Genomic DNA, 23378 nt, shown 5'->3' with positions numbered 1-23378 from the left:
ATAATCCATATAATTTATTAAAATCTTCAACTTCAATAGGCATTGTTCTTGTGCCCGATAGAAATCGTTCCCTGTCCACAACTATTCTATTCATCTATTTATTTCGTGTTAATTCTTCATAGCAATCTTATAGAATTTTTAGTGTTCAACTTCGTCCAGCGTAACCTGTGCTGTCGCATTAATGTCCCGTAACAAGGAAGTAGTGCGAGGTTAAGAAACACAAATTCAACAATTGACACGCTCAGTGTAGATTTTTTTTAAATGTTGTCATATTTAAACAGGGTTTACTTCTTAACTTTAATTCTGGAATTAAAATTTATATTTATTAACGTGAATCTCAAATATTGACGAACAATAAAAACTAGTGCGTTGGAAAATTCCGCGGATGATAGTTGTTATTAATAACTTTTATTTTATAATATTTTTACATAAACATTGCTGCCTGCGTCTTCCGCAGAGACTCTATTTGAAAATATTTCCCGATGCTGCGAAATTTGTATGAGAATCGATTAGAGAACCATAGCTCAGTTGAGGTATCACTTAAAAATCACTTCTTAGTAATAGATAATTAAGCTGAGTTGCAGTACAAAGGAAGGGAAGTCGCTGCAGTTTAAACATTCCTGAAAGCTAAGACACCAATTGATGTCTACCTATGATGTCTATGATGTCTACCTAAGTACTGCACTGTAGATTAGAAAATGTGAACACATTGGCCAGCAGATCTAACATTTATGAAACTTGTGACTTCATTCCTAGCACCGTTGAATAGATGAGACCGAGACGAAGGCCTCAACGTAACTTGATAATATTGATCAATTTCTGATAGGTTGATTTTCTTAAAATTTTAAGTTTAAATCATAACTTTCCATGCTAATTATTCGCTTCACAACGTATCCGATATTCGTAACAGAAGCTAATCTTTAGAAATATTCTTCAAGCCGCTATAGTTTACTTTCTTTTGGCTGCTTCAAATTCCATTTATAGTATACAAAATAATTTCATTCCATTTATAGTATATAAAATAATTTATATGCTTATCCAAGATATACGATTGGTTTGAGCTTGCAACGTGCACGATGGATTGATGATGTTGTTCAAGCACGATTGTGCTCCTGTAACGCGTTCAATACAAATTTGCATGTACAAATTCATACAAGAATTTTATTTTGCATGTACATGTAAACACAAAATTTGATGTGTTAGTAGTATCTTTCTCGGTCTGCAATTCATGATAATTGAAAAAACAGTAGAAGCCGCTGCATGTATTTAAAAATACATAAAAATACATAATAGATAAATTGATCCATAGTTTATTATTTATTCGCTCATGCATGTCTTATAAAAGCGACCTGTGCAAGTAACCCGCTACCAACGGTCCACTCCCAACTATATATCACTGTGTCCAACTTATCAAGAAGTTGTTAGAATGAATTAGAATTATAATAGAAATGAATTATAACTCTATTTATGTAAATATAATGATAATAAATTATGCTAGCTAAGTATTGACACCAACAATCTTGAAAGTGTAAAAAGTTAGTATTCATTATCTTTCTCTTATTTAAATCTAGTGCACGAACAAAAAAAAAATATCATTTTTCAGTTGACACTATTTTTTGACTAAATGTTTACGTATGCATTAGTAGAAGATGAAGCTCGTTGGTCTGCTGAGAAGCCAGCGTATATAGAGTAAACGTCTTACGCTTGCATGCCTTGCATGTCTCAGGTGAAGCTGAGTCCTGGCCTTCGTACTGCTCGGTCTCCAGCTGCCTTCACGTGAGTCTCTTGTTGCTGTGTATACAGCACACAGCAACAACACACTTGCTAACACACTTGGTGTGTAACTACACAGCAACACTAACACACTTGCTGTGTAACTACACAGCAACACTTGCACAGTTATGCTGTGTAACTACGCAGCAACACTTATACAGTTATGCTGTGTAACTACACAGCAACACTTATACAGTTATGCTGTGTAACTACGCAGCAACACTTATACAGTTATGCTGTGTAACTACGCAGCAACACTTATACAGTTATGCTGTGTAACTACACAGCAACACTTATACAGTTATGCTGTGTAAGTAGACTGGTGGTACGTGTGCCTGACGATTCTCTTGAGAAGCTTCCACGCTTAAAATGTGTGTCGATACTTTAAATAAATAATAGTATTGATAAAGTATATGGTATACGTGGAGGGTGAGTCTGGCGTGCGTTGAGATTGAGACTGGCGTTTGTTTCCCTATCCGCTTGCAAAGGCACAAGTTCTTACTTGTGCCCTTTTTTTTAAATTTAAATTTAACATTTCCTGCTCGAAGAACCACTGCACATTAAACGAATGTTGCTCTGTATGTCGATCGCATTTCGTTAAAGCTATGACATCTTTGTGTTAGCATGGCTTCTTGTTTACGCTAGTCGTATTCATGACGTTATTGAGTGATGAAATAATGTAACATATCTCCTATAAACTCGACGTTTTTCGGCAAGAAAAAATACATGAAAGCAATCTCAAAAAATTTTAAATTAACCGTCTTTTGATCAAGAAAAGAAGAGTGTTACTCAGTTACATCGGAAACTCATTAGTGAAAAGGATGGAGTTCTACACTCGGCAAATTTCCTAAATTCTATCACCCACTCATAAAAACGAAAAAATTAGAAAATAACTTTATCTCTATGAATCTCTTCAAGAGTAGTACACTAACGTATCTATATTAATAAGTTATTGAGCCATCCTAATATGTCTTTCCTCTAAAAATGCATTCTACTATCTTTAGGCAATATTAATAAATGTTCTAGTATTTTCCTATAATAACGAAATGTTCGTATTGGGTCGATTTTAATAAATATTTCCTTTTCCTTGCAGCGTGGCGACTTTAGTGAGGTGGCGACTTTAGTGGCATTGACGGTACATATTACGTTGGCTAACGTGCTACTGAATTAAATAGGTACCTAGCTTCCACACTCAGGATGATGTATGTTTTCGGTGAATTTTCCTGCGCATTTTCACTTTTTTTTAAGCTATTGCTGTGCACAGTTGGCGCAATGTAAAGAAAATTGATTATCTTCACAAGTTCGCGCTCATGTTTGCGCAATCCCGGCCATCTTTATTTTAGAAGAAATTTTCTCCAAAGTCATATGGCAACACTGATTCACTGAACACCATCTGTTTACATTTTGTATGTATAACAGCCGCAGTTTACGATTACCGTACGTTCCGTATCCGACAAGGCGGACAACCGGAAGAGTCAGAAGTAACCCGGACATGTCTTACATTTTATTATTGTCAGTTCGACTCGCATAGTCAATATACTTGCATATATTGTCGACTAAAATAGTAGAACTATTTTAGCTTTCTAAAGTACGGCGCACAGCGCATTTTTTTACCAACGTAGTACGGCGCACCGCGCAGGTCGTTAAATGACAAAATAAATTTCCCCGCACCTGGCGCATCTTCCTGACCATGGCCTAGCTTCTTTCCCGCTCCCAGTGCATAATCTAGCGGGTTGATCAATCATATTCTTAATTTGTACACGATTGCATAGTGACAAATCAGAGTGTTTTTTAGACTTTTCCTCAAGTTTATTTTTGAGTCCTATAAGTAGACCAGTAAAGTATCATGGATACCAGCATTATCATACTTAAGAAATTGGTTTATATCTTGTGTTATTGAGGGAATTAGATATGAACTGATTCCAAAAAAGCTCTGGTTTGCCACTATGCACGATTGTATACGAATTAACTAATCATTCGTATACTTAGTGCAAGAGAATGAATAATTGTTGTTTCTGATCAAACAAACAAAAACTTTTTCTGTTTCTGATCAAACGAACAAAAACTTCTGATCAAACGAATGAAAACTTCTGATCAAACAAACAAAAACTTCTGATTAAACAAACAAAAACTTCTGATCAAATGAACGACAACAAACTTTTTGAAGATATTTCTGAAATCATAACGTCTATTGAATTCTAATACGGATCGTTAATTTTAACATCGTATTTACAAAAATCAAGTATTGCATTTCTTTTAATTGAAAAACATTCTTTTACATAAAAACAACGAATTTTTCTTACAGCTCTTCAGGAATGACGAATGAATGCTCCTCATATTGACAAATGACGATCTTACTCTTGTAGCTAAAAATTTTAAATTGAATGATTCTGTCATTTCAAAGACTCCATTGATTACAGAACTTTAGTTTTTGGAAGTGTATTCAAGAAAAGTTTCTGAAATAGCAGAAACATTTCCATTATCATTCTGAAATAGAAGCGTCATTTCCGTTCTTATATATAAACAGGATTAATAAAATACCTATCAAATCCATCCAATATCATTCAATTTGTGAGTATGAACGACAGTTTTACTTTGATTCCTATGATGCACATTTTTACCGGTTGAAGCTGTAGAATTAAATTAAATTAAAAAAATAATTACAATTAAATTTTACTAAATCAAATTTTATTATTTAATACACTAGATGGTACATGCTGTAGAATAAAATTCTATGAGAAAAATATTGAATTAAAAATCTGATTATATTTTTTGAATTAAAAATTGATGGTTATTAAATTAAATAGTATTATTAATGAACCATATGGTACGTGCTCTATGTTTTATATAATGAAATAGTTTCCCATGTTAAACAACAAAAATTTTCTAAAAGACACAAAAAGTTTGAAAACGCAGGATGGCAGACGAAATCATTCAGAATTTGAAGTGAATTTATTAACACTTTCACGGGTAAGTTACCATATTTGATCACTTGAAATCGCGTCACAAAAAGCATCACCACGGCTTCCTGTTTGTTTTTGAGGCATCCTTATAATGCCTCAGTCAATCACTAATTATCTGACCATTGTTCTATCTATAGCATCACCAGCTGCAAAGTCCACAAATTGAAATATGAGCATTTAAATCAAGGTTTTGACTTGGACAATGGAATTGACGCTCTTTCCGCATTTTCTTCAAAAGGTGGAAGTATTAATATATATATATATATATATTTATTTCTTTTGGCAACTTGATTAAATTTAATTAAATTAAATTTTTATGTTTCTAATTTTTCATTTGCATAAACTGAATTTTAATTATAAAGAAAAATTTTGTGTACTGATTGCATTTATTGAATTCTTCAAGTGTGATTTAAACCTTCAATAGGCAAAATTTGCAAAAATTCACAGAATTAAATATATTGTATAATACTTCTTACTTTCTTGAAATGGTTTCTGAAATTTTAATTTCTGGATATTTCAATGCTTGGAAGTGAATTCGTTAAGATAAATTCAACATAATAGGGAAAAAAATGGAAAAAATTCAAATCTGGAACGTATAAATGGGTTTTTATAATTAAAAAAAATTTCAATCATTTAAATCTCAGAATGGAATGTGAATCAAATCTATTTATTGTGAAATCAAACTAGACACAACCAAAACATTACTGTGTGTGACACCCTCTTGTAATACGTAAACATAGAAAACAATGTGAACATACGCAGTGGAAGAGTGGCAGTTTATCTCATAATTTTGTGTGAAATCAAAAATTTTGTTGGTGTTGTCCAATTGTGAGAATTTTTTACAAAGCTGGATGTGTTTTTTTTTATTTTAAAACGTATTCATTGCAAAAATGTGTCCGCAAGCCTACTGATAAATGACTAGTTAACTTGATTAGTCGTTGGCAACACGGGATTGGATTTCAAACCACGCGCGATTTCAGAAGCACGGTAGTTTCCAATGAGCTCAGTTTATAAATTTTCATTGCAGTGGAAGGTGGTGTAACGTGGTGGTAGGGTTGGTATTTCGATATGTTTTCTTATATTGACATGAGAATATATTACTTATACAGAATTCCACACTGTATTATGTATACTGAGTACTGACATAATAATAATACCAGTGAAATGAGAGGAGGAAGGAAAAATGCTTTATGTGAGATGGGAATGAGAAGGAAACTGGTGCACTTGATAGTGTAATGTGTTGTGTATAAGAGAAAATGACATTCTATGATGGCCACTGGCCCACTGTGCAGAGAGTGGATGAATATTGCAAGATCTTTGGCGACGCTTCAGTAGCAAAATTTATGCCTTAAGAAGATCTTGCCGACACATTTAGATTGAAATTCTTTCATTTACAATATACTGACAAATATATTATTTGTCAGTCTTTGACCAACTATTTGAAAAAAGTAAGGTTTCTGGTATGTTGGATTGATCAATCATCAGTATGCAGTGAAGCTTGTCCGGAAATCAGTTGCCATGAGTTCCCACCAAAAAAAATGTAAACATCAAGTTTACGATTACATAGTTGCGGTCACATTAGAGTGGTCAGACTGCATTATCACATGTTCAGTTGACACTTGCTGTACAGTCAGACTGTTTTTAGGGTACAATTAGTTATTTGGAGTAACACGTGCATGCAACCTTGTAAATACGTTCGTGGCTTGTAAATAGTTTTTCATTACTCAGCGTAAATGGCTTTTCATTAAAAATTACCCGGCAATGCATCTTAAAATTACCCGGTAATGCTTAGGGCTTAAAAACCCATATATTGGCGATGCTGCATCTACCCTCTGCACCATGGTATGATGGTTTTATGAATGAGGTTGAGGGAGCTGATATTTATATAGTGTGGTATGAGGGCAGAAGTGAGTGCATTGCAATTATTGTGGGCTTGTCTGATGGAGCAACTGTGGCTGTGAGTGATGGACAGTGATGGCAAGTATGTACCCTGTTTGATTGCTTGTAATATTCTATCTGTATTTTCATCAGATCTATGTTGATGTTTTATAACTGGATACCATCTAGAATATTATAGAATTTTTTTTATATGACTAGGAAGATGTGAAATTTTAGTTACAGTTCCTGTATAAATAAATGCAGGTCATGTCTATAACCATCCTAAAGGTCTGAACTGTTTCATCCAACTCCTAATTTGTATTCAATACTGTCCTAAATTTAACTCTTGTGAGAATAGAAACCATAGAATACTATCAAGACAGAACTGTGATTTGCAGCGTTTGATTACGGTACACCACAATAACTAAAAAGCTGTTCAATTTTTTTAAAAGTTGTTGTTTACTTAAGTTAATAAAATAGACCCTTTTTTCTATTTTTATTATCTGGCCTGCAGCTGCAACATAAGTGTCAACATAAGGGCACCCGGCGGTAATACTTTAGATTAAGGGCATCCAAAAAAATGGTGTTTTTTTTTAATTATATGTTTTTTGGGGTGTAGATTAAGAATCTGAAATCCATTTTTGGCAGTGCCAATTTTTTCTGATTTTTTATATAGGTATTTTCTATAGAAAATGACCTTGACCGGACTGGACCTAACCTGCAAGTTGGTGGAGGGTTATATATATAATTTGTGTCTAGGTTTTTCTTGTTTGAATCTAGGTTTTTCTAGGTTTTCTGATGCCAACTGCCAAAAACGGATTTCAGATTCTTAATCTACACTACAAAAAACATATAATTAAAAAAAACACCCTTTTTTGGATGCACTTAATCTAAAGTAAAAGTAGGTACCTAATACCCACCCGGCAGCCGGCACTGATGTTGCTCATATACATGTGTGAATTGATCTAAAGTGAGAAGGGTGTGAAGTAACTACTCATTAGAAAAAAGGGATAGTTTTCTAATCTTGGTGAACAATTCATAGCGACAAATGAGTAAGTTTATGGCCATGCCAAGATGCCAGAATGAATGCCCAGTTATAGTTGCCTTTCAATTGCCTAGAGAAGTAGTTTTTTTATAACCCGTGCTCATTGATAATTTCACCCATATTCATCATATGAAATGTTTTTTTTTTTTTGTAACAAAAGCCCTATTTGTATCTACTTATTTAAAGCAGCTCATCAAAATATTTATTTTCTAAATAGAATTAAAATTTTAATGTTATATATTTGGCTTATTCTTACATTGCATTACAGAATCCAGTCTTCTGCTGGAAGAGCCTGAGAACCAGACAGTCATCTTGGGTGATGCAGCTGTGCTAAAATGTCGAGCAGTTCCTGGAGAGGGTATCACGCTTCCCATTATTCTCTGGCATGCTCGTAAAACTGGGAGAATTGGTCCTGGTAAGTTTAGAAGCCCAATAAGTGCTCTATACCCTAATGTTGTAAAAAAACAGAGTTGCAATGAACAAGTTAGATGGACTTAGTAATAAGGTTGTTACAACAGGTTAGAGTTGTAATACACATTACCAATCTGGCTCATGAGAATTTTTTATTATTGTGATCATGCTGTGAATATTCCTCATCAGATTTTATCTGTATACATAACTACCAGTATAGTAGATATGGTAAACTGGTAGTTATGTGATTTTGTAAGCAATAAAGAATTTTGTGTTTGTCTCTATTATAATACATATTTCTTGTAATTTGAAGTAATTCAGCCTTTTTCTTATTGATTTAAGGTATTTATACTGAGTTACATATTTTTTATACTTTAACCTAACATTTCAAGATTTTTTTCCATATGCTTGCAGATGTTGCCTACAAGGACATGCACATAACAGAAGCAGGCCTTATATGGCCTAAAGTGAAGAAGCAACATGAGGACTGGTACAGATGTAGTGCCCAGACGCTCTCTGCCAGCACCCACTCCCGCTGGGCATATCTTCGGGTGCTGGGTGAGTGGCACGGCTTGCACTCCATGCAATTAGTTTGGTGCAATGCACAAAACAAATGTTTGAGAATGGCCATTGATTATTAAGTACAGGTATTTATAAGAAGGCTGCGCAGTAGCCATGTAATGAACTTTTTTCACGAGTAAATTGTTGACACAGATTTTGATTTATAGATTGTTGATATAGATTTGCCAGTAATCACTCAAAGAACAATTTTGATATCATCTTTAGCTTATATTCTTTTCATTAAATGATTATTTAGAAATGTATATGTATAAGAGATTACAATTTCTGATTTTTAAACTTATCTGCCATACATACAGAGGTATTATCACAATATAATCCCCCCTTGGGTGTTAATTGCATTAATTTGTGTATGCTAATCACGATTAGGTTCTCATCTAATTTGCCCAGAAACTGCCCCCAATTTTCAAACATGAAGACTCTTATTACCCAAAAATATTTTGTTACTGAACATGATTTTACCTGAATAATCTACTGATATTATATGTTTTCACACTTTTTTCAACACTTTTGTTCAGCCAAGGCACACATCACAGACCCCCCTACAAACCTTCAAGTCAACGAAGGCTCTAAGCTATCACTGCAGTGCGTAGCATACGGGGATCCTTTGCCCACCATCACCTGGAGACGCAACAAAGAAGAGGTCTAAATTTTATTCAGTGCTCCCAAGCTCCCATCTGTGATATAAATCAGTGTTATTGTTGTGATTATTTTCTACGAGTTATTTCAATATGAAGTTTATTCTCCAATTATTTTATTCATTAAAAATTGTATGCATGATGCCATTTGCTTTCCTGATGAATATTCTTGTTGCAGCTGGAGGAAGGCATCGTGGAGGTGCAGGAAGGGAACTCAGTGCGTTCAGTGCTGAGTGTGACGGCCACCAGCACGGCTGACTACTCCTGCCGCGCCGTCAACTTGGTGCTGGGCTTGTCGAGGGAAGACATGCACACCTCCACCCTGACGGTTTTCCCTAAACTCAGAGGTATTGTAATAGACCTACTAGTCTCTCTGTCTCTGTAGTGTTGCCTCGGACTCGGTGGTGTCGCCCCGGACTCGGTGGTGTCGCCCCGGGCTCGGTGGTGTCGCCCCGGAGACATGATTGCCAACTTTAAGGAGCCTTGCAAGTCTGCCGCCAAGGTAAGCTCTGGGATTCTTACATGCGTTTTGGCAGAAATTTTCCCTTGAAGTATTTTTCCGGTAATTTTGAACTCTTGATTCACTCGGATGCATTACATGTGATTTTATGAGGCATAAATAAATTCCCACGCATTGAGTCAGTGAAACCGAATAATTGTCAAAAAACGTTGTTGAACTTTATAAAAAGTCAAAAAGATCTGCTCAATTTATATCTCCTCTCGTGATATTGCTTTTGGATTCGTCTCTAGCAAATCTATAAAAGGACTGCAGTCGGTATCAACAGTGACATATATCTCCAAAATATCCATTTTATTGCATGCATTGAAAAAATTCAGTTGTCAAAAGCTCGCCTTTGAACGTCTTTGACAACAGGCCCGAGAACGAGAGATCCACCTCAATTTTGATTTTGAAAACCGCCTTCCTCTAAATGACACTTTTAGGCAATCTAAGTATAAATTTAAATGCCATCTAAAGAATATATAATATATAATGCCATCTAAAGAATAAATTTCAATGCCATCTTTTATACACCAGTAGTGTTTCGAATTTTTTCAATCCAGAGAAGATAAGTGTTTTGAGATTCATTCCAATGTTGTGCATGCCAGGCTTCATTTTATCTCCTGATACAGCCTGGCATGGAATTGCTCACACGAGTGTTTGTTTCCTAAGCTATTTCCATTCCACTATACTCTCAATAATCGTATTTTCTGTATGAAGAGTTAGTATTGCTTTACAATGCCAGGTATCATTTGTAGCTTGGTTTGGTTAGCAATTTTTTGAAGTGAATCTGATGATGCTAGCTGCGCGTATTTATATATTATTAATAATCTGCAGGTGAGTCCTGAAATCTCTTGTGAATATGTGAAAGTATTAACTAGTTTCTCATTTCTTCTGTTCGCCGCTTGTAAGCTATTAACTTCTCATGTGTACAGGCATCTCGCACTCAAGTTTGTTCTACTTATAATTGCTATCCTCCGAGTTCAACAGTCTTCGAAATGAATATATGTGTCATGCATAATCCATATACTTTATTAAAATCTTCAACTTCAATAGACGTTGTTCTTGTGCCCGATATAGATCGTTCCCTTTCTACAACTATTCTACCATCAACATTTGTCTATTCATTTCATGTAAATTCTTCATATCAATCTACTAGAATTTTTAGCGTTCAACTGCGTCCAGCGTAACCTGTGCTGTCGCACTAATGTCCCGTAACAATGAAGTAGCGCGAGGTCAGGAGGCATAAATTCAATTATTAAGACGTTCAGTGTAGGTTTTTTTAAACGTATTTTTTTAACGGGGTTTACTTCTTAACTTTATTTCTGAAATTAAAAATTAGATTTATTTACCTGAACCTCAAATATTGACGAACACTGAAAACTACCGTAGTGCAATGGAAAATTCCGCCGATGATTGTTGTTGGTAACACTCTATTTGAAAATATTTCCTCATGCTGCAAAATTATTTGAGAATCGATTAGACAACCATGACTCAATTGATGCATCATTTAAATATCACTATTTGGTAACAGAAAGTTTGTCTGAGTTGCAGTACAAAAGAAAGGAAGTCACTGCAGGTCAAACATTGCTGTAACCTAAGACACCACTTCTTGCCGTGTGGAGTTAGTTAAAATTAGGAATAAGTCTAATTTTATACTATACTACAATAGTCTATTCTGATGAATAGCTATGCTATGATGAATAGCTATGATGTCTATCTACTCTACTGTAGATCAGAAAATGTTAATGCACTGACGAGCAGTTCTAACATTTATGAAACTTGTGACTTTAATTTGAATATATAGACACCAATGAATAGATGAAACTAAGACGAAGGCCTCAACGTAACTGGAATATATTGGTGATAAGTTGATTCTTGTTCAGTTTAATTCCTAGCTTTCCATGCTAATTATTAGCATCACAACGTATCCAATATTCGTAGCAAAGGCTACTCATCAGACTATTGGTCAAGCCGCGATAGTTTAGTTTCTTGTGGCTGCTTCCAATTCACATTTTAGTATATAAAATAATTTCTTATATTTATCCAAGATATATGATTGGTTTGAGCTTGCAACGTGCACGATGGATTGATGTTGTTCAAGCACAATTGTGCTCCTGTATAACGCGTTTAATACAAATTTGCATGTACAAATTCATACAAGAATTTGTATTTGTACGTCATGCAAACACAAAATTAGATGTGTTAGTAGTATATTTTTCAGTCTGCAATTGATGATTGTTAAAAAACAGTAGAAGCCACTGCATGTATTTATTCATTACAAATTATGCCGTTCCTTATCGACTTTTGTATCAATTGATCCATCGTCGATTAATTATTCGCTCATGCATGTCTTATAAAAGCGACCTGTGAAAGTAACCCACAAGCCACGGTCCACTTCCAACTATCATTGTGTCCCACTTGTCAAAAATCTGTTATAATTCTATTTAATTTCTATCATTATACGAATCCGTACAAGCTAGGTACGGACACCAACAATCATATTGTAAAAAAGTAGTACTATTCATTATTTTTTTCTTATTTAAATCTAGTGCACGAATGAAAAGATTTAATTCTCAGTTGACATTGTTTTTTAATTAAATGATTACGTATGCATTAGTAAAAGATAAAGCTCGTTGGTCTACTGAGAAGCCAGCGTATAGTAAACGTCTTACGCTTGCATGCCTTGCATGTCTCAGGTGAAGCTGAGTCCTGGCCCTCGTGCTACGCGGCCTGCAGCTGCCTTCACGTGAGTCTTGTTGCTGTGTATACAGCAGCACTAACACACAAGCTGTGTAACTACACTGCAACACAAAGTTACGCTGTGTAACTGCACAGCAACACTTACTGTATTAACAGTTGTGCTGTTACTGCTGTTACAGTTATGCTGCGTAACTACACAGCAGCACTGACACGCTGTGTAACTAACTACACATCAACACTTACACAGTTATGCTGTGTAACTACACAGCAACACTTGCACAGTTATGCNAAAATTTTAAATTAACCGTCTTTTGATCAAGAAAAGAAGAGTGTTACTCAGTTACATCGGAAACTCATTAGTGAAAAGGATGGAGTTCTACACTCGGCAAATTTCCTAAATTCTATCACCCACTCATAAAAACGAAAAAATTAGAAAATAACTTTATCTCTATGAATCTCTTCAAGAGTAGTACACTAACGTATCTATATTAATAAGTTATTGAGCCATCCTAATATGTCTTTCCTCTCACACATGAGAAGTGCATTAGTTTTCACTAAATTGATCTTGCCAACTTGTAAAATGTTCTGCAATACCGCGCCCTACGTCCGTGCAGTCTAACAACAATACATTGTGGACAATTTATTGAGCTTATTTATTTGAGTGAAGCAAAGAAGTGTACGAAGAAAAGTGGTATAAAATAGATTTGAAACAGATACAGGTGTTTTAGAAAACATTTCTTTTAATTATGACATTTGACTCTTAAAAAGTCGAACCATTGCCTTACGCACCTTTCGAATGTGAGAATTTCATAAATCAAATCTAATCACACTTACAACCATCTATTATATTCGTTTTTTACACGCGAAAAAATATTATAAAGCCGTCTTGCGCATTACAGCAACTGATGTGCCGCTACGCCTACCCTGAGTGCGTGGTGCTGGAGGGGCAGCCCCGCGGCCTGCCGCTCTGCCGGGTGGGTTGGGTGACGGTCACATGCCTGCGTGCGAGGCGCTGCCCAGCGCGAGGGAGCGCGGCGCCCGCGCCTGCAGCAACATCGGCCTCACCAGCCTCAGGGAGGACCTCGTCACGTGTCAGTTCATCCACAGTAACTCTTCACCGTCCAGGCTAATTATGGTGAAACTACTTTGATCGCGAGATGATGTCGTTAAAATTGCGTAACGCATCATCGTTATTTTCCGTTAGATGTCTGGCGAAATTCGTTGAAATTTAGCAATGAATCTTTGTCATTCCAACAATGCATGCCTGGTTTTGCACTGACGGTGACTCGGGATCAGCTCTCTAGATACCAACAAGATTCATTGGGTCTATGCATCCATAGACTTAGAGCAATCCCTTCTGCTACAGATAATACTGTCCAGACCTTTAGTCTTCTTCAAAAACGACTTCGATATTTTGTGTTTTAAGATTTTGTACATGAAACATTTGCAAACTGTATGTTAGTTATTGGTTATAACTAATTTATTTGCTATTTGCTCAAGCAGCCCATTGTTAACCGCCTTACCTGAACAATTGATCAGAAATAAAGTCAGAGCATTTTCATTCAGGGGCACCACTGCAGAGTGCTGCTGCAGGTAGAGAAATAGTTTATCTCTCACTAACTACAAGACATTTATGTGCTGATTTTCGTTCCTATTACTTGGTAAATTCGGTTGACCGACATATTAGATTCGAAATTACTGCCATTGTGAATTATTTAAGACGCCTTATTAAATTTTCCTCATGTGTAACAGTGATAATGCGTTATTTATTATTCATAATTCGCGTGTTACAGATTCTTGCATGCGTGGCAATGGTCGTTGGTATCTCGGCACCGTGAACAAAACCTCCACTGGCATCCCCTGCCAGCGGTGGGACTCTCAGACTCCCCACAGCTTCAGCCGTCCCCCTGACGTCTTCCCCGAGGTGCAGGGCGCTGAAAATTACTGCCTTATTTATTATTCATAATTCGCGTGTTACAGATTCTTGCATGCGTGGCAATGGTCGTTGGTATCTCGGGACCGTGAACAAAACCTCCACTGGCATCCCCTGCCAGCGGTGGGACTCGCAGACTCCCCACAGCTTCAGCCGTCCCCCTGACGTCTTCCCCGAGGTGCAGGGCGCTGAAAATTACTGCCGCAACGCTGGTGGGGAGGAACCTTCCCCTTGGTGCTACACTATGGACCCTGGGGTTCGCTGGCAGCTCTGTGACATCCCTGTTTGTGGTGAGTTTTGGTGCGAATTTTCTAACAAAATTTTCGTCAAGATTTTTTCATCGAAGTAAATGTAAACTCGTGAAACTTGTCATCATCGCTTTCCCGTCATTAATTCATGTTAATTTAATCAAAGCGACTTCCAAAAAATTTGTATATTCTCATCCCATTCTGTAGCGCTTCCATTTGGGGCAGGCTTTGGATAAAAAATTCTTTGGTTTCATCATCATCCAAGCTACCGTATAGTCTGTATTAAAAGCCTAATAATATACTGCAGATATTACACATACAGATGCATTGGTTTTATTTGTAATTCTTGCATCTCTTATGACTTAAAAGTGGGAATTAAATTTTTTAATAATTTAATTGGCTCATAAAAACTAGATTGTTCAGTCCGAGTTAATCTAATCATTGTTGGGTCAATTTTTTCTGATTGGAATATCTTCTGTAAAATTTAAGTAGTAGAGTGGCAGGTAACATTGTCACTTTTTACGTGTCACTGCTACCACCTATAAGGTGATGGTGTAAATTAGATACGAAATTCCGATTGAGCCTTTACCCGAAGACCAATTATTTCTGTCCTATACATATCTATATTGTAAATTATCATGGTATAGTCCGCAGAGGTTCTTTCTTAATGCAAGCTTGATTGAAGACCAGACAATGTAATTATCGTTACATGAATTAAATTTAAATTCCCTTTAAAGAATAACGTTCCTGGAGCAAATAAACAAATGCTCCTTGTTTGTGCTCAGGAGACAGCGGTGCCAGCAACCTGCACGGGCGCAACACGTCGAGCGACGACACGTCAGGATGGAGTGCGCTGCTCAAGAAGTTGCTGGTCCCCGGCGAGGACCACTTCGTGATGCTGTGGAGCGCCATCGCCGTCGCCTTCCTCGTCTCTTGCTTCCTCTTCTGCGGCTTCTGCTACGTCGTCGGCGCTAGTCTCTGGAAAAGCCAGCAGCAGTCGGCGCTGCCTGACTCCCAACGTGTATGATCATTAGCAACATTTTCTGCTTCTTGGCTTCTTCATTATCATTATCTTGATTATGATGGAAATTGGGACGTTGCAGACACTCTAAATACACGCTAGAGTTGACTAGACTATTGCACATTTGTTTTATTTGAAACGGGTAAAGCCATTATTATATTCTTATGAGGTTACTATCTTCTTTAACGATGAAGCCAAAATTCTCCAGCTGCAGAACTTTTTTTTTTTTGTAAATTTGAACTGATCAACTCCTCCTCTCGACACAAATGAAGATATCTGACTATATTAGAGCCTTTAATTTTTTTGTGTGATTTAGCATTGGCGTAAGCTAAATGTTAACGAAGTTCAGTTAATAAATTTCATCAAGTAAAGGAAGAAAATTTATGTTATCAGGTTGACTTGATGGTAGTAAAATTGTTTGGAATTTGTAAGAATTGTTTAGTTAGTAGCTAGACCTTGAGTAGAGTTAGAATTGTTTTCATTGCTCATACTAAGACGTCGCGTGAATGACGAAATAAGGCTAGAAGGGTGAAATGCAATGCAGTATGGTTATCTTTATATATTTTATATTTAGTTATATTGCAGTATATTAAAGCCTCACTGAATGTATTCGCTTTACATTATAGCTTATGAATTTCGTTTATTTTTGTCGATTATGTGCTACGTGATATGGTTCAAATTTAAATCTTGTTTAGACAGTATGCTTAATTTTCATCGACTTCCCTGAAATTAATTTAAAATTTTTGAGCATAATATAATTGTAAAGAAATATTTTTCCAGTTTGGCACCGTCAGTAAGTCATTGTTGTTGCAGGGCGACGCTCTGAGCGCCGTGGGTATTCTGGTGCCTGACAACGACGCGTACCACGAGACCGGAGCGCTGCTGCACCCCAGCCTCCACCCCCTGCAGTATGACCGCAACAACATCGTCTTCCTCCAGGATCTCGGACAGGGCGCCTTCGGGAGAGTCTTCCAGGTGAGCGAGCCATGTTTGCGATATATTGTTATAGTAATTGTTATGGATTGTTAAAGTTATAGATTAAAAATTCAGACGTAACCGCATCAGGCGTTTGTTTATATGGGCACGACCATTGGAGCAGTACTGGTAGACCATTTCAAATATCTATATTGTATTTAGTTCAAAAGTTCACGTAGTTCTTATGATTGTCCAATTAATCTTTTAACGTTTGTTCAAGCTTAATTTTTAAAATTGTTTACCGTAGAGCTGCCCTGGAATTATTCAGCAAGTTTTATACAGTGCTGTTCACATGGTACGAAGTGCACGGTAACTAAGTTTGCGTGTCCAGGGTCGCGCTACGAAGTTAGTCGCCGACGAAGACGAGACGGTTGTGGCGGTGAAAGTGCTGAAGGAAGACGCGGGCTCCGACATGGCGGGGGACTTTGAGCGCGAGGCGTGCACACTGGCGGGCTTCCATCACCCGAACATCGTGCGACTGCTGGGCGTATGCGCCGTGGGCAAGCCCATGTGCCTCCTCTTCGAGTACATGGCTCGTGGCGACCTCAACACCTTTCTCAGGGGCTGCTCCATTCAAGGCATCGATTTTGATATTTATTGCTGATTTTTATATATATTCTTGATTTGGATTTGCTTTATAAAAATACAAATGTGAGCACAGAGTAAATATGAGCGTTGCGAAAACCAACTCATTATCTCTCCTCCAAAGTTGTTGAACTGAAGTATTTTATGTATTGTTCTTAACTTCCCTTGCGCCTAAATTCCACTACGGCAAAGTACATGTAAAGCAACTAAACTTTATAATCATTTATTTATTTAATATCTAGAATGTATCCAGTGTGGATGATCGAGCAGGAGCTGGTCTCTCCATGACGCTTGACGGCCGCGGCACCGTGAAGCTCTCGGTGCAAGACATGCTGCACATTGGACGGCAGATCGCAGCGGGGATGGTGTACCTGTCCTCTAAAAAGTTCGTCCATCGCGACCTGGCCACGCGCAACTGTCTCATCGGTAATGACATGACCGTCAAGATTGCCGACTTCGGTCTGAGTCAGCGTCTCTACATCGCTGACTACTACAGGGGCGGGGATAGAGACGCCATCCCCATCAGGTCAGGTCCATGTTCAGTGTATTGTGCTCTACAATGATTTATGAAGAGCAAAAGTGTTTTGGTGATTAAAGCCTCGGCTATGCAGCTACAGTGTTACGTTTGCAGCATCGCACAAAAAAAAATTAGTCAGAAAGGAATTTTGCATAGGTGATGCAAATATTTTTTCGAATTTTGGGTCGAGCTTTCTGCATGGTTTGGTTTGAAGAAAAAAATACGTTGAAATTGAGTTGGTGTTACTGTATTCATGAGTTGAGTACTTTTACGAGTGACGACGAGTTCAGGGGATTGTTGCATACTCATTACCACTATTCATATTTGAAGCTCACATAAATTCTGGAATTCAGATGGATGCCCCTGGAGTCTATCCTTTACTCGCGCTACACCGTCGAGAGCGACGTATGGGCTTTTGGTGTCGTGCTTTGGGAGATATTCAGCTTTGCTCTGCAGCCCTACTTCGGCATGAGCCACGAAGAGGCAAGTAATCAAATTATATTTGCATCATGTTGTTGTTTCTAACCCGCGTGTGTTAGTTTTCTATTTCGAGCGAATGTTAATTCATTCAATCAATTTGATGTGCAGTTTCATAATCTGAATGGAGGCTATTGTCTTCATGAACAATCATCCTGCCACGGGTGCAAGACATTCAATTACATGTTTCGGCAGGTGGTTGCCCTGCTGCAGTCTGGCGGCCTGCTGTCGCAACCGATGCACTGTCCCCCCGTGGTGTACACGCTGATGCTGTGGTGTTGGCGCACTATTCCTCAAGACAGACCGGAGTTTTCTTCAATTTACTGCGCGTTGAGTGACCTCATGAACGGCAAGACCCCTGACCTCCCTCTCATCAGTCCTCCTCCTCATCACGACTCCAACACTCCCGCTGCGCACTGTCCCAAAGAGGGTTTGTGCTATTCGTCGTTCACGCTTCCTCATCAGCACATCACGGCGTATGAAACCAGCGCCTCGGCCGCTACCTTAGAGAACCCGAAATCCAATAACTGCGCCAGATCATGCAGAGGCGGCGGCATGTGCAGTTATGCTGCCTTCCAACGACGGCCCAGCGCCAGGGTGCTGTCTTGTCAGACGCTTCCTCGCAACGATTGTAGCGCTCGTCCCCCGATGTCACCGTCCCATAAACGGCTGTCTCAGTGCCTAACGTCCTTAGACTGCTCGGTGAGTCCATATCAGCAGCGGCCTTGTAATCTTCAGTCAAGTAAAGCGAAAACTGACGATTGTGGCGATGCCTGCTTGATTTCCAGAAGCTCACTTTCATGCCGAAAGCAAAGTATTTCACGGCCTATCCTCAATTCTGCTCCCGTTTCTTCCGAGTCTGGATCCGATGTTCAGTGCAACTCTGCTCATCTCTGCGAGTCTGTTCATCACCCGCCTCATGATTATGCCTATGATTCCGTACACTCAGAGTCCACTGTGTCTTTCCCGTCTGACTCTGCGCCGCCTCCTGCATCCGAGTCTGGGTCCGCGTGCGTCACATCACCGGAGTCAGCAAAGGTTCCAGTGTCAGAATCCAATGAGACGTTGTCAGCCCTAGCCGTGCTCTAGTGAGGGCTCATCTAGCCGTGCTCTAGTGAGGGCTCGTCTAGCCGTGCTCTAGTGAGGGCTCGTCTAGCCGTGCTCTAGTGAGGGCTCGTCTAGCCGTGCTCTAGTGAGGGCTCTTCGCTAGAACTACAACAAAACTAACATATCTCGCTCAGCGCTGCGTGTCCGGTGGTGTGCACGCTATAATATTAATCTGGTGAATAGGTACCCTAGACTTATATTAATCAACTTACAAGAAGCAAATTTAATATTAGATGTGCGATTCTGAATTATTTTTCAGTCGCCTTTACTGTTATGATAATCAAATTTGACATAAATCTGTCTCTTTCTAGTTTTCTTTAAATAAAATATCTGCTGAGGATTTCGGCCGATTTATGATAATACTAATATTATGTGAACTTTACTCTTATTAAGGAGCTTAAACGAATAAAACTGTCCGGGTATTTTTTCATGAGCTATTCTTTTCATCGGGTCTTCGGCCAGCCGGCTGCTCCGTCCGATGAGTGCTAAGTTTCTTCCATGCTACGGCGCTACGTGTGCTACGGCGCTACGTGTGCTACTGCGCTACGTGTGCTAAGGCGCTACGTGTGCTACGGCGCTACGTGTGCTACGGCGCTACGTGTGCTAAGGCGCTACGTGTGCTACGGCGCTACGTGTGCTACGGCGCTACGTGTGCTACGGCGCTACGTGTGCTACGGCGCTACGTGTGCTACGGCGCTACGTGTGCTACGGCGCTACGTGTGCTACGGCGCTACGTGTGCTACGGCGCTACGTGTGCTACGGCGCTACGTGTGCTACGGCGCTACGTGTGCTACGGCGCTACGTGTGCTACGGCGCTACGTGTGCTACGGCGCTACGTGTGCTAAGGCGCTACGTGTGCTAAGGCGCTACGTGTGCTACGGCGCTACGTGTGCTAAGGCGCTACGTGTGCTAAGGTTTTTTGCAATCTGTATACAAATTTTGTTGAAAAGAAGACTTTAGCTCTGATAGATATTAAACATTGCTGGCGATAGAGAATAAATCTAACTTGTGAGATACGGTAACGCTCACTACAAACCTTGATAATTTCTTCTTTTAGAGCCTCCTCTATTTTCCTGACAAAGCTGAGTTTTATTAAAATGGTATCAGTTAATATTTTAGCTATCTAATTTTTTGTAGCATAATGTGCCACTGAATATCAATATCTTATTCATAACATTGATGTAAATCTTTTATTGAGCAAAATTACATACAGCTTCAGTCAAATTTTATTATATTTTGAGCATAGTCAACTCGCGCTGTCACTTCCTCGAGACACGAGGCCGAGAAGAATTCAAATCTTCCATCAAATTTATAATAGTTCATGAGCAATAATCTAGTGGGATGTATTTTTACACTCTAGTATTAATCAGAGTATTTTTTCATTTTGATTTAGCTTAAACTATTAAGAGGATAGTTTGCAATCTGTATACTGATGTAAGTGTTTAGTATTGAGCTACCGTCTGGAGAATGTGTCCGGAACACTTCTTAAAGATAACGATTATACGTTTTCATTATGCACGTACCATTATCACTGTTTCAGTTTGGGCGCATTATCATCAAGTTTATTTAATTAGTGCCCCGACTCAGCTAACGGATCCCTTTAACCTGAAGATCTTTAAAATTTAGTATCTTTCATGTATCTTTTAACTTTACACGTGCGAAGTTTTTTCGGCCGCATTAATTATACGTCCGAGTGATGGGTCCCTGTGGTGGACTTTTTGCTTGCAGTTTTCACCCTTTATCGGAGAATCGCTGTGCTTTTTAGGTCAACTTACTAAGTCTTTTAACCTTTGTTTAATAAGTTCCCGATAATTCCGATTTCGTGTGGTACAAATTTACTGTGCAATAAACGTGCATTACGAATCAATACATCGAATCAAATCTAGTCAAAAGATAGGAACAACGGTTATTTTCACCATATTAGTTTCTTAAGTTCTGGAGTGCCGCCGTACTTGCAGCGCTGACATCACACTAACTTGACAAAAAGTAACCCCAAGCGACTTAAGAAAGAAGGCAGTATTTTGCGACTAATTACTTAATCATGGCGACAAAAAATAGTAAAGTTTGTTATGCGATTTCCAATTTTGGGAGCATGTTGGCGCCAAAAGAAGACGAATTGCGCCAAGCCATAATTATAGCAATTACTTTACACGGGTATATAATAACGATAAACCTGGTGATGAACTCGATTTCGGAAAGTTCAGTTCAAATTGCATGCATTAAATAACGCGTTAACATGTCCACTTTCGAATAAGAACTTGTACTCGTAATCTGTACGTACGTACGCGACTCCATTAACCCAAAAATATAGTTGGGACGCCTATTAACATATGACAATCTTATAAAGAACGCTTTTTTATAATCATAAATTGACGCCTTCGAAATAATCGTTGCATTTTTCACTAGTAAAGCTTGAAACTTCAGTAAAGTAAAAACATATTTTGGATGGGACAGCCATGTCAGATTAGGAGTGTCTCTAAGATATTACTTTATTCTAACTTATGTAATTGAAATAAAACGATTTTTATTTCAAAACCCGAGTCTCGTCGGACTTTCCCAGTTATTTGCTGCACGGTCAAGCATCAAGGACATGTTAATGAAACTTCTTAGAATGTAACTTCATGGAAGTTTCAAAACACCAAAATAAAAATTCTATCGCAAAACAGTTTGGCACGAACATAAATCAAAATACATTTCATGATTGGCTAAAATTCACTAATTCATCCATTAAACCGCTTTAATACAATGCAAGACGTTAAACAAGTAACTAAATTCCGATGTGCGCGCTATTGAAACTTAATATCTATTTCTAGTGTCGGATTTGTGCTCACATTGAATACCTGGCAAATAATATCACAATTACATCATTAGCTAACAATGAACAATTTCGCGTCTATTACTTACTACGCCACGAGAGATACAATATCGTGGGTGAGGTCGATCATATAATATTATGGCTTAAATTTAAACCCCCAACCCAAGCTATTATGTCAGTCTTCAGAGAATCAACAGCTCGCAAGGAAGTCAACACATACAATAAGCTTAACCATCACAGGCGACAGACGGGGAGAGCAATGAAAGGCAGTTGAGTCATTAATAGTTGGACCGGCCCTGCCCGGTCTAATAACTGTGTCAGGAAATAGCATCGAATAACGGCATAACATCGAATAACCGTACACATTAAATTCCTGAGCAGAATAACGTCAGTTGAAAGTCATGAACAGCTAAATCCGTGCTGCGGTCATAACAGTTGAATCCATACTGTAGTATTAACTGTTAAATTTGTGCTGCACGTTAGAATATGTACGGCATGACGTAGCATCGAATAAAGATATACCCACAATTGCTGAGCAGGCTAAAGGTCAGAAGATTGAAACCTGATGCAGTATATATATCGTTGAAGAGACTAAAATGTATAAACATGATGACGTATAACACGATAAAAAAGATAATCAAAGCCTATATATCGGAAAATAATAACTAGTAGTAAAATTAGTAGATGGCGCAAGAAGATGTCAATTCGAGTACAGAAAATTAGCTGAATCACTTGTAATCGATAATTCGCATATACGTCAAAAGATTGGCTTGGATTTCCAATCAAGGAACTTTCTGGACCATTATTTGATCTAAATATAAATTGAAATTAATGCGAGTATTACGAAAAATCAGCAAGGTTTCGACTATAGAAAGCGCGACACGACACAAAACCTTCTTGCAGTTCCTACGACAACTTGAGTACACATAACGTTCAGCATTTGAGCAAGACAGTAAGCCAAGAAACAATCGGCCTTTAGCTTTACTCTAAGGCTTTCTAACACATTTAAATTGTTGTACCAGATGAAACATAAATCACACGAGGGATATGAGTTGTACTCATGAATGCTTAATAATTCCCCAACTCAGACGAGTATTTCCGGGCAGAAAGTTCTATGCCAAATCGACATGAGTAGAAATTATTAACATTAGAATTAAATACTGCAATATTAAGGAATTTTTTTACATAAAATAGAATATTTGTTCAGAATT

General features: G+C 38.1%; 1 protein-coding gene across 1 annotated transcript; it reads left to right on the top strand.

Annotated features, from left to right (window-relative positions):
• Positions 1–6710: 6710 nt before the first annotated feature.
• On the top strand, positions 6711–19875 carry LOC108682072 (tyrosine-protein kinase transmembrane receptor Ror2). Its single transcript, XM_047880062.1, is given in 15 exon segments — positions 6711–6717; positions 7928–8074; positions 8485–8628; positions 9168–9292; positions 9466–9639; positions 9673–9789; positions 13389–13479; positions 13482–13580; positions 14470–14712; positions 15456–15691; positions 16505–16666; positions 16998–17244; positions 17522–17777; positions 18122–18251; positions 18441–19875. Coding segments are annotated over 15 exon segments (3072 nt in total). The 3' UTR covers positions 19335–19875.
• Positions 19876–23378: the final 3503 nt, after the last annotated feature.

Source organism: Hyalella azteca, unplaced genomic scaffold (genome assembly GCF_000764305.2).
Source record: "Hyalella azteca isolate HAZT.00-mixed unplaced genomic scaffold, Hazt_2.0.2 contig4579, whole genome shotgun sequence".
Classification (NCBI taxonomy): domain Eukaryota; kingdom Metazoa; phylum Arthropoda; class Malacostraca; order Amphipoda; family Hyalellidae; genus Hyalella; species Hyalella azteca.
The sequence above is the reverse complement of the archived record's forward strand: the minus strand, read 5'-3'. Positions and strand labels throughout refer to the sequence as shown.